The following is a 12,890-nucleotide window of genomic DNA, read 5'->3' as shown; positions in this document are numbered from 1 at the left end:
TTTAAACTCATTGCCAAAATGTTCCTTTAACAATGCTTTAGCTTGCACATATCCTCTTTGTGCATCCATGTGCTGGCAACTGCGCACAAGTTCCTTAGGTTGACCTTGTGTGTGTTGTTCCAGAAAGTACAAACGATCTCGATTATTGCTGGTTTTGTCCTCGATTCCATGTTCAAAAGCTCTGATGAAAGTCCTATATTGCAAAGCATTACCATCAAACACATGAATATCTCTTTGAGGCAGTGTGCTGGCTTGTTGTTGTTGTACAAGAAGAGCAATAATCTCATTTTGCTTTTGCATAATACTGCAGATGTTTGAAGTTGATGTTCCCTTATCATAATATGCACTCATACCATCAGAAAGGGTTTTAGGATGCTGATTGTCAGAATTGTTTAAAACCGCAATTTTAGCAGTAGCAGCAGCGATTTCTGCATCAATATCCATTTGCTCTTGTCTTTGCCTCAGTTGTTCCTGTTGTACCTCCAAGGCATGTTTCTCCTTTAAAACAGTTGCACGTGCAATTAATGCAGCCTTTTCTACCTCTGCTATAATTCGTGCTGCAGAAGCAGAAGATCTTCCAGTACGCACACTGCTAGAACTTTTTCTACTGGATGGTTTACTTGACCCTCGTGAGGAAATGTTTGAAACACTATCATTAGCTTGAATGTCATCTTGACAAGCATTGCCATCGACACCAGAACATGAAACTTGACTTTCAGTACTCAACCATTTTTGAACATCATCTCTAAACCCATTGTAAATTAACATCTTTCCATTGAACCATGTTTGTTGCTTTTCCTTTTCGGCATTGGGCAAAATAACCATCACAGAATTGTGCATTTCTCTTGCTTCATCACAGTCTTATGAATTTCCCAAAGGAACATTGCACTTCCTTTTCATACTCTCGGTTAAGCATAAAATCTTTTATAATAGCCATCAAGTTGTTTGCTTTATTGACTTTAGTCTTTCTTATTTTCTGCAATGCTTCCAATTTTTCTAGTAATGCCTTTTGAGTAAGTTTGATACACCGTTTTTCTTTCACAGACTCCATCTCAATCTTTTCAACCAGCACACTTGTCTCTGTTTGTTTACCAGCAGCCGTAAAATCTTCAACACCATTATTCACACTCATTTTCACCGAGTGTTAAGTTAATTTCCCTTGTAACTATAACTTAAGCAACCAATGCATTGGATTTACGCTATTAAAGGTATACACACAAGAGTCCTTCATAGGTAGCGCTACACATACCTTGAATCCATTAGCTAGCTTCGTCGCAACTGGTCCTTGAATCATACGTCCAATTAATCCAAAACAACATCGGAATCCGTAGAAAGTTCAAAAAAGTTCCAAAGCGATGCGTGATAATCCACAAAGAAGCAATTTTTGACAAATGTAGCGACCATTAACCTTCTTGTCACTCAGAGGTGTTTGTAGGGATATCTGACGCGTGGCTCCAAAACAAACGCACTTCAGTCCAGTACTATATTTACATTCTTTATTGGGTTTCAGCTCGGCTGCTCAAACAGATTGCCATCACCAGTTAGCATGTCCTCTCTTGTTCTTGACACGGTCAAAAATTGTGTGCTTCCCTCATTCATTAAACCTGGTGTCTCTTACTCATTGGCTACCTTTATACCAAATGAAACCCATACTCCACCCAGTGTTCACCAGTGAAACTACAATAGACATTAAGTGAGCATAATGGCTCTTACACTATATGACTTTCATTTTTATGCATAACAGAAAGTAGACGTTTTAAAGAATAAACGTCTTGAGAACACAATGACAGTTAATACGACTCTGCATCAAATTCCAAGTCTTCTGAAGTAATACGATTTTGATGAGAAACAACCTGAAATGCCAGTAATTTTTCAGTAATAACTCTTGTTGTGTGTTCAATAGCTCCATGAGAGAATCTCATTCACAGCTTGTGAGTTCACGTAAGAGCATGCATGGTTTAGAGTTAAAAAAAACAATGCAAGTTCTTGCGTGAATACGCACGTAACTGTAAATGAGCTTCTCTAATGCAATTATGAATGCACAAGCAAAATTGTATGCCATCAGAAGACTTGGAAATTGACTCATTGACTACTTTTATGATACTTTTGTGTTCAGTATGAACTGCAATTGAATTGGAAAGATGGGCCAGTGTACATCACCTTTTGTGTTTCACAGAAGAAAGAATGTCATGCAGGTTTGGATTCCATGTAATGAGTAAATTATAAGTAAATTATTTACAATCTATTTTAATCTCAAAACAATCTCAAATAAATTAAATTTGAAGGAGTTCACCAAAGTGGTCACATTTACCTTTGCACAGCTAAATTTCACAGGCCAAACTTGAACTCCATGTGAAATCTGTGAGGGGAAATTCTTTACCACCAGAAGCCTATTGTGCAAAATTAAATATAGCACAGAATCGCATTGAAATGACTGTATTTGGTCCATGGAATTTTGCCATGCGAAGGTAAATGTGACTACTTTTCGATATTAAAGATCAAGATTAAAGTGGTTACATTTACCTTCGCACGTCAAAATTCCATTGGCCAATTACAGTCATCTAAATGGGAATCTAATTGTGCACGATGAACTTTCGGTGGAGAAGAATTTCACCTTACAGATTTCACATGGAGTTCAAGTTTGGTGAACTTTGACCAATAGGGAAATTCTTCACCACCGGAAGGAAGTCCATCATGCGAAATTAAAGATTGAGGAGATTCCCATTGAGATGACTGTATTTTGCCCACAGAATTTCACTATGTGTAGGTAAATGTGACCGTGCTTTAAGGACGATTTTTCAGTCATACGCTTCATTTACATATATTATCCCTTAGCAAAGTGAACTATCAAAAATTTGTGTAAACAGGCATTTTTCTGCAGTTTATATATATACTTCAATGATTCATAAAATAAGAAAGCAGAGGCTGTTCATTTAATGTAATCAGTAATGCAGTCAGTGTTAATCTGTCACCTGTGTCCCATTCTTAAAAGGATAGTTCAACCAAAATGAAAATTCTCTCATCATTTACTCATCCTCATGCCATGCCAAGTGTATTACTTTTTCTGATAAACTCAAACGATGATGTATAGTAGAATATTTCAGCTCTGTAGGTCCATTCAATGCAAATTACCTTTAAAGCTCCAAAGATCACATAAAGGCAGCATCAAATTAATCCACATGGTTGGACTCCAGTGGTTAAATATGTCTTTAGGAGCAATATGATAAGTGTGGGTGAGAAACAGATCAATATTTAAGTACTTCATATAAATCGCCACTATCACATTCTGGAAGTAAAGTAGTGGAGTTGTATGGATTACTATTATGCTGCCTTTTTGTGATTTTTGAAGCTTCAAAGTTCTGGCCTCAATTCACTTGCATTGTAAGGACCAACAGAGCTGAAATATTCTACCAAAAATCTTTGCTTGTGTCAAGCAGAAAAAAGACAGTAATACATATCTGGGATGGCATTAGTGAGTAAATGATGAGAGAATTAAAATTTTTGGGTGAACTATTCCTAAATTGGTGAGTGTGGCAGACCTACAACAGAAGAGGACGATATTTCAGCAAAAACAGTCGGCACCTGTTCACATGCAAATATAGTGTTGTCTTTCGAGTTGGCTAGTGTAACACCACCTTAATGTGTGTATTTGGGTTTGTCAGAGATAGAACTAACTGTCTGACAGAAGACCACATCTCGCCGGTACTGCAGGTTGAGGTCCATTGTAATGGTGGGTGCACTGTCTTGCATGAGCAAGAAAACCATCGACATCTTGGCTTTGTCACTCATCATGGCCACACACTCCGTTAGAGTTGTTAACAGGGGATACAGGGCCTCACTCCACTCACCTAACACACACACATACAAACAGAATCAGCTATGTTTTAACATATCAAACACCACAATCACATATCCATATGTTTTTTATGGGAGGGCTTTTAAAAAATCTTATGTGGGCTCAGTAGCAATGACAGAAGGTTTACATGAAGTAAAACCAATAACAAAAGGATGAAAGACAACAGATGTGACATAAGTGAACAGTGGTGAACACTGATTTTGCATAAGCGTTTAAGCTTAAGGGCAGGGGCTCTTACCAGGATAACTCTCCTCTCCACTACTGCTGTTGCCATCTAGAGAGGTGGAGGTGCAACATGCAACGGTTAACTTAGCGATTGCAACCAGCACAGCACACACAAACGCTGGGCCATTTTGACTCATTGCATTATATGCAACATAAAACAAGCAAAATAGCAATGTAAAAACAAGCCAGTTTAACAACTAAATTTTTCTCCTTAAGTGCAAAGTGGTATGTTGCAATGGTCTGCCCAGAAATAGTCTAAAAGTCAAAGAGGAAAATCCTTGACATCTGCCTGTCAAACAAATTATTTCATTTTCATTATATAATGTTAACGACTGTAAATTACCACATGCTGACACTGCCAAGTGACTAACTGGCACAGACAGCCAGCACCAGACAGACAGCCTGTGAGCATGTTAACCAGCCAGCCAATCAAATGTGAGCACTCTTGTCACATGTTCACAGTAGGCAAATATGCTGGGTCAAACAACAGAATGTTCCAGAAACAGAGACATGGCACATCAACAGATATCTTACATTAACATGGCATTGAATTAGCTTGGATCTCAATTTTTCCATACATTTATATTGATTTGCTTTGGCACAGATAAATACAAACAAATAAACAAACAGATAAATAAACACATATTAATAGTATAATATCAGAGAACATACAGCATGGATTAGAGGCAGAAGAAATTCAAGCCACAACAAGTCATGTAAAACTAATATAAGAGTTGTTGTCATAGCAGCATGCAGCCTGCATAAGGATGAACAGGTGACAAGGTGTGTGTCAAAGATAGATAGAAAGGGAGATAACAAGAGAAAGAAAGAGAACAGATGAGTATATGCATGTGTTAATGTGTGTGGGCCATTACAGATGAAACATAATGGATAATCAGAAGTAAATGTGAAACCAAAAGGTAGAAACACATCACATCTGAAACTGCTAAAATTCCACTTTCTAGGGATGTGCAAAACTACCGGTACTAGTAGTTCTGTTGTCTGAACGATTAGTTGACCAGCTTTAAGGAAGCCCTGAATAATTAGGGTCCACAAGACCCCAATCATATGTGTGTTTTAAGTGGTGTTCACACAAGATGCATTTTTCAAAAACAGCTAGACGGAGCGCACCAGAGTGGAACAGAATGCAGGAAAAGTTCAAGACAGATTTCATTTTTAAAAGTTTAACCATTTTTATTTGACATGATGTCTTAAAAACACAACATGTTGCAAGGTGCTAAGAAACAAATTGTGATATGACAACTCTTTAAAATGTCTGTCAGCATGTGTACATACAGTATTACCAACTTTTTAGAAATTCAGCCTTTTCTGTTCACACATTTCATATAGGGAACTCCTCAACATACTAAAACTGGAATATTTGAATAAATTATTTTGAGAGAATTCTTAAAAAAAAAAACAACCTGTTTTGCATTGTTAATATCTTGCAGTATTCTATTTATCCTCATCATATTTTTGTCAACAATATGATTTAATTAAAAAAATTGCATTATCGTCATTTTGAGTCTTTTGTTTCGTCTTTGTTAGCGTTGATAAAAAAAAAAATAAAAATAGGTAGAGAGAAAGGGTGCAAACAAGAGAGAAAGGCACCTACATGCATGTGTTCCTGCAATAGTGTGGCATGCAGGATTTAGATCAGGTGGTAAGGATGAAGATGGGGATGATGATGATGGCGAGGTTGACTGCTGTTCTTGTTCGAAGCCTGAGGAAGTCTCCTCCATGCAGACAGGGTTGATCCAGAAGGCTTTTTTTCTCACAATACCTTTCTTACTGGCGCCGCACTGCTGGTCAGCCTGAAACATGTCCTCACTGCTGCTGCTGTGCAATCTGTCTCTCTGAAGCAGTTTGTCCACTCGTTGGATTATACATTCCAGACTTTTGTCAACATTCCCCCACACCTTCTCCTGTAATACATACAAACAGACACTAAGAAGACAAGACAAATTGCATGTAGTACTGTAAAGAGATTATCTTAAAGCAAATAAGATTTGCTATGAGAATTCCACTTCCTGATGGATTTCTGGATAAAATTCAATCAGGCCTGTGCTTCCTTACAAGATGGCCTTGACACCTGTTACACCTGATATTAATGTCTCGGGTGATCCGGTCACAACTGGACAGTTGAGACTGATAACTGTTTCTACCTGGTGGTAATATGCATCTCTTGTGATCACTTATGATTGGATTTTAAGTCTCTGATTTCATCACTACCCAAGTCATACTTTCCGAGCAGGAAAAGTTATTTTATTGTTATTTTAAAGGAATAGTTCAACAACTTGAAAATTCTCTAATCATTTACTAGCGATCCCATATTTTCCCACTTTCTTTCTTCTGAACACAAAGATTTTTAGAAGAATTTCTCAGCTCTGTATGTCCATAAAATACAGGTCAACAGGATCCAAAAAGCACATAAAGGCAGCATAAAAGTAATCCATACGACCTAGTTGTTAGATCCATATCTTCAAAAGCGGTATGATAGGTGTGCGTAAGAAACAGATCAACTTTCAAGTCCATTTTTACTATAAATCTACATTCAAACAGCACTCCTATGCACATGTTTCTGTTTTCTGGTAATTCACCTTCTTTGTGCATATTACCATCTACTGGGCTGTTGTGAAATATTATTTATTTATCCTTTATCCCTGCCTTTTTTATTTCTCCTTCCTGCCCAGTAGGTGGCGATGTGTATGAAGAATGCAAATCAGCAAAAAAAGAGAAGAATTCTAATGAATGCGCATAGGAGATCTGTTTGAAATTTGATTTATAGTAAAAAAGGATTTAAATATTGATCTGTTTCTCACCTACCCCTATCATATTGTTTTTAAAGATACAGATTTAACCACTGGAGTCCTATGGATACTTTTATGCTGCCTTTATGTGATTTGTGGAACTTCAGAGTTTTGGACCCTGTTGACCTGCATTGTATGGACAACAGAGCTGAGATAGGGCCCTATTATAAGGGCACAAATGCTAAGTGCAGCGCAATGCCTTAACTCAAAAGCGCAAAGTCAATGGGCATGGCGATGAAGAATTGGTATTTTCATGTAAGTGTGCACAAAGTCTAGGCGCAAATGGGTTTGGCAAAATCAGCCACACAAGGCAATAATCAGTTCAATGGAGGTGCATCTCCGTCACATGTTCGTCCTATTACACAGTCCATTCCCTTTCAAGCACCAGCGATATTTAAAAAAGACAGTACATCCATAAGTTGGAAGTGTAACTTGACTGTATGAAATTAATTGGAAGATCAAAAATATGGATTTGCATTATTTTGGGTGACCATGTTAAATGGGGCACATTCTTTTTATATGCATGTAAAATGTGGTTCAGGATATGGATGTAGGCTCCATTAAATTATAGAGAATGTAAGTATTATTAATCACTTTCATCTACTGACACACAAATCATGGCTAGTTTTAACAGTGATTGTATTGGCACAAACTTCACTTCTAATAGTCAACAATTATTTTGAAAAATGTTATTAATTAAAAATTAAATGAATTAAAAATTAAACCAAAAATATTTCTAAATTCAAATTACACTTCAGATGAAATGAAAATATAATCAATTTAATGATGTGGTTAAAAAAAAATCATACCAAATCCAAACATTTTACTCTCTCCTTCTTCCACTGGCCCCTTTTGCAGTAACTTAAACATAACAATACAAATAATAATAATAATTGAAAGAATAAACAATGACCTCTAGAAAATGTAACCCAAATCTTACATGTTTTTGCTTCAACAAACGATTTCAACAGTGATCTTCAAGGACACTATTTGATGTTTGGACATTAACTTTATCACCATTTGATGGTGAAATCTCCAAACTGCAAATACTCAAACTGAATTTGGACATTGTGCTGAGATAAGAGATGGTAATGAAATGTCTTAGCGCAACGACCAAATTCTTAGGAAAATAGCAAATTACACATCGCGTCTCTTCGTTTACATACAGTACACCCACAGTTTGCACTTCTACACCCATAGCAGCGCAAACATTCCCACCCACTCTCATTTGTGCATTGCGCTGGCACGAAAATTGCACTTAGGTTTAGCACTCTCATGGAAATTGGATAAGACATTGTGCACGAAAATAGAGCCCATAGTCTTCTAAAAGTCTTCTGTGTTCAGCAGAAGAAAGGGGTGGCATGAGGGTGAGTAAATGTTGAGAGAAGTTTCATTTTTGGAGCCCTCCACCCTGCCACATTCCTCCCTCATGTGAAAGCCTGGGGCCATTCTCCAGACATGAATTGTCGACTAATAGTGCATCCAGGTCACCAATGGATACGTGTCAGTAGTGCAGTCTTAACGGAGAGCATGCGTAAATTAGTCAAAAAGCTCGAAGAGGGAACCTGCGAGAGCTTTTAGGACTAAAGTTAAGTCCCAAGTCGAGACTGTAGCCAGCCGAGGTGGGTTTAATCTTCTTGCTCCTTTAAGGAACTTTATGATTAAATAATACTTGCCTATAGATGTGCCGGCTTCATGTGCATGATATGCTGATATAGTTGCCACATACACATTGAGCGTTGATGGGGTGAGTCCTGCGTCTAATCGCTATTGAAGAAATATTAGAATTTACTGTATGGGGCAGTTTACAGGGTCTTTACCATGTAAGAGACACTATTCAGTGAATACCTTTCATTTTAGCACATAGAGGCGTCTCGTGGACAGTGATCTGGCCTGTAAAATGGTATTCATGACTGAACGCGTCAGTGCCCAGTTCAGGGGCCACACATGCAGATTACACAGCAGGGGCTTGGGATGCCAGATTGTGCTTTGCATTGAGAGAGAAGATCCCTCCTCAGCTGTATTTCCCATGGGGGACTGTACAGCATCTCCATCATTTCTGGAAACTATGGTTGGTTAGGCCATTTTTGTGCAACTAATAGAAGGGATTCCTTGTCTTCTCTGACTTTGCATATGACAGAGTGAATCAGGCATACCAGGGAAATGCATATTTGCATTTCGCCAGCCATTTCCATGCCATTCCGTCCGTTCCCAGCAGGGCTTGGTACTTTAAGTACCAGAAGGGACAGTGGGCATTCTCCACTGAGGCAAATAGATTGATTTCCGCTTTGCCGAGTATGTACCAAATCCTCAATATTGTTTGAGGATGAAGTCTCCATTTGCCTGGTATCACCTCTTGGCATAACAGTAGTTGTGCGCCGTAATTCAGGTGGCCTGGGACATATGTCACTCTGAGGCAGAGGAGATGATGCTTGCCCCAATGGAGGCAGCAATATAAATGCCTTGACGGTTTATATATACCACAACTCTCATGATGGCTGAGCGAACTAGGACATGACAGCTCGCTATTTCTGACTGAAAAGCCTTTAAGGCTAGAATTACAGCCAATAGCTCTAGGTGGTTTATGTGACACACCCTCCTTCAGTTTCAGTTTCGAGTTTTATTTGTCACATACTGTACGTAACCTTAGACAGTATGACATGTAGTGAAATTCTTGATACGATTTTTCTCCCCACAGTTTATGATAAAGATTATATGTGTAAGATTATATATGCAGAAGAATTCCAGCAACACGATTTGAATCTAGGAAAAACTCAGCCTTTCAGTTTGGAATGTTTCAAAGTCATAAATTACAGGCCCTCAACAGGAACCCCCACACAGAGTTAAACCAGGCTTTTCTGTGTAAGGTTACAAGGACCATCAGATTTGCACAACTCTAAGACATTTCATCTTAATCTAGCCTTGCTAGATAATGCTGAAAATCGATTTGAACTCTGGTAACGTTTGTACCTGACAAATGAATGATTATAGATTGATGGACCTCTTTAAAATGTGTGTAACGATGTGAAATCACTTATAATTGATGAATATAATCTTTAATTTTGTACGATTCATCTCATTCTGCTAAGAATGGTAACTATAAGGCTTAACTTGATAAAATACAATGATTTGTAAAACCAATATGATTTTGTAACCAGGAATTTTCAAGTTTTGTTACATACATGTACAATATTCATGAAAGAATGTAATATTTGGTATGCAAGCATTTGTTTGGTTATATAGAGAAAGCTAATGACAACGAATATCATGTCTCTTGTACCATTCTCAAGATATAAAAGTTCAGGATTAAATATGCACTATTTTTGAGCGGGAGATTTGTAAGACTCTGGAACAAAGGACCATAAATCAACTGGCAAAATAGACAGCCCAGTTGACCATGTGACTCTGAAAAGTCACTTCTGATTGGCGCAGGACACCTTTGGGGATGCGGCCAATTTCAGTTAAAGTATTTCCAAACAGGAAAAACACACTCTCTTGTCTCTTCTCTCTTCGGTGCTCTGCAGTCTCTTCTCTCTTCCTCTCTTCTGCCTGCATGTGCTTGGTCTGGTCGCTCCGCTGACTGCCGGGTCCATGCCATGTGAGGCCCAAGGAAACTCGACATCCCGAGAAAGCTCATCACTCTCTATGGTTCACACACCCATGAGAAGGCCTCACTTCAAAGCCAACCTCATCATTCAAACAGACAATAACTTTGATCATACAGAGGTCCAAAACATCGACGGAACAAATTTTTGACCAAGCGCTAAGAACCAAGCAACACAAAGAACGCAAGGAAACACCAAAAAGACACGCAAGTACATCTCCAATATTGTGCTCAAAGTGCTGGTTTATTAATTAATCACTTCAATAAGTGAATTAAGTATAATTCACTTATTAAAGCTAATTCCTTACAGTAGAAATTGTGAGCGTATACAACAAAATGTTGTATTACAATTTTAATGGTTGAGAATCTATTAAGACAAATAATCTAGTATTTGACATTTATCTAATTTACAATAGTTGTCGAACGCAACCAATTCCGTTATACATTTCATTACCTAATACGGTACAATAAGGACAGTTTAATATAGTTCATAGCTCACATATTTCAAGACCCTAAATTCCCTTCTAAATTTTGCATACCAAATATCTTGCATAAAATGGTGTGAGGATGAGGGCACGTTAAGTTCCCTCCTAAATGTCGCTGTAAAGGAATCAATGGAAAGGAGGAGGCGAGAACCGGCTTTTCAATATAAATAATAGTTTAATATAAAACTTAAACAAAAGACAAACACACAGGAAGGCTTGATTAGCCTAATACGGGACCGGGTGTGTAGGATCATGACCCGGCCCTGCCCCCCACCCTGCCACATTCCTCCCTCGTTCTCTCACGCTGGGGAGCCCCCAGCATGACGTACATCCCCCCCTCTTTCCCTAGGGGAGGGCGTGCCCTAAGCCCCATCTGCCGGCAGGTCATCCCCATCTACCTGGACGAGGGAGGGGACAAGGGGAGGGAAACAGAAATAATTAAACTGGGGGGTGGTACTTCCTGTAACAGTGTAGTACCCCCCCAAAAAACACTGTGAAATTTAAAAGAGAGGGAAAAGGCCAACGCAGAGCGGCAGTGAGAGAGAGAGAGGACAGAGAGATGAAAAAAAAAACTCTTACTCACCAGTTCTCCTCAGTCTGTTCCTCAGCCACTCCTCCACCCTCTATCGGATGACAGCCACGCCTCTCGGGCGGATCAGAGGCAGACCTCCAGCCCCTGGCGGACAGAACGCCCAGCCGCGTTCTCGGGGAACAGAAGGGGTCACCCCCGCCCCTGGCAGCGGTTCTCCCACTCCAGACGGTCGGCAGCGAGCCCCTCCACGCTCGCGGTCGGCGGTCTCAAACCCTGCCGTGTTTCAGCAGCTGGTAGGGGACTCCTTCGCCCCTGGCAGCGGCCCTGACCACTCCAGGCGGTCAGTTTGGAGACGCTTCTCCCCTTGCGGTCGGCGGTTCTCGCCTCCTCCTTTCCATTGACCCACGGCTGCTCCATTGGGGTGGACGGTAGTGGCGAGAACTCTACTACGGCGTATCTCTCCTCCTTCCCGGGTTTATAAATAATAGTTTAATTTAAGACTTAAACAAAAGACAAACACACACGATGGACATGTCCGTAAACTATCTCTCTCTCCCGCACGATCCTCTGCAGTCGACCTTTATCCCTCTCGGGAGGCTTGATTAGCCTAATACGGGACCGGGTGTGTAAGATCACGACCCGGCTCCGCCCTCCGTCCTGCCACAGTCGCATACCAAATATCCTACGTATATATACTGTATATAGATAAGGAGTAGAAATAGAAGTAAAACCACAATAAAAAAACTATTTAAAAATGCACATATAAAAACAATAAAATACACAATAAAATAGGGGAAAGAGAAATATACTGTATGTACAAAGTATGCATATGCATATGAAATAGTGCATGTAGAGTAGCAGTGACAGTTTGACTGCCAATATATATATATTGTGCAGGGTAAAGTGCAACTGTGCAGTAATGTTCAGTATGTAGTAATGTAGACCTGCAACAGGTCAGGATATTGCTGAAGAATATTGATTCAAGTGTGTGGTGTTGAATAGTGAACCTAGTCCTGGTGTTTTCCTTGGTTCAGGACACGGATGGCCTGGGGAAAGAAGCTCCTCCTCATTCTCTCCATTTTGGCCATCAGGGAGTGGAAGCGGTTCCTTGACTGCAACAAAGAGAAGAGTCCATTATTAGGATGGCTGAGGTCTTTCATGATTTTCCTGGCTTTGGTCCAGCATTGTTTGCTGTAGATGGACTAGAGTTCAGGGAGTTTGATATGGGTGATGCGCTCAGCTGATCGCAACACTCTTTGTAGAGCCAGTCTATTCCTGTTTTGTGCAGTTTCCAAACCAGGCTGTGATGTTTCCTGTCAGGATGCTCTCAGTGGTGCAGCTGTAAAACATTTAAGTCCTTTAAGCACCTGAGGTGGTA

At 39.6% G+C, this 12,890-nt stretch overlaps 1 protein-coding gene across 8 annotated transcripts in view; it reads right to left on the bottom strand.

The window, feature by feature from the left end:
• The window catches only part of LOC127646374 (inositol polyphosphate-4-phosphatase type I A-like), a 110,168-nt gene that overhangs the window by 14,427 nt on the left and 82,851 nt on the right, over positions 1–12,890 (bottom strand). For 3 of the 8 annotated variants that reach the window (XM_052129945.1, XM_052129946.1, XM_052129947.1), the window contains 3 exons: positions 5,697–6,006; positions 4,095–4,130; positions 3,676–3,848 (listed from right to left, as the gene is read on the bottom strand). In XM_052129945.1, the coding sequence (XP_051985905.1) occupies positions 3,676–3,848; positions 4,095–4,130; positions 5,697–6,006 (519 nt within the window). The remainder of the gene's footprint in view (positions 1–3,675; positions 3,849–4,094; positions 4,131–5,696; positions 6,007–12,890) is intronic. The other 5 variants (XM_052129951.1, XM_052129953.1, XM_052129950.1 and 2 more) reach the window with 4 other exon arrangements.

Source organism: Xyrauchen texanus, chromosome 7 (assembly GCF_025860055.1).
Source record: "Xyrauchen texanus isolate HMW12.3.18 chromosome 7, RBS_HiC_50CHRs, whole genome shotgun sequence".
NCBI lineage: Eukaryota > Metazoa > Chordata > Actinopteri > Cypriniformes > Catostomidae > Xyrauchen > Xyrauchen texanus.
This window is presented reverse-complemented; position numbering and strand designations above follow the sequence as displayed.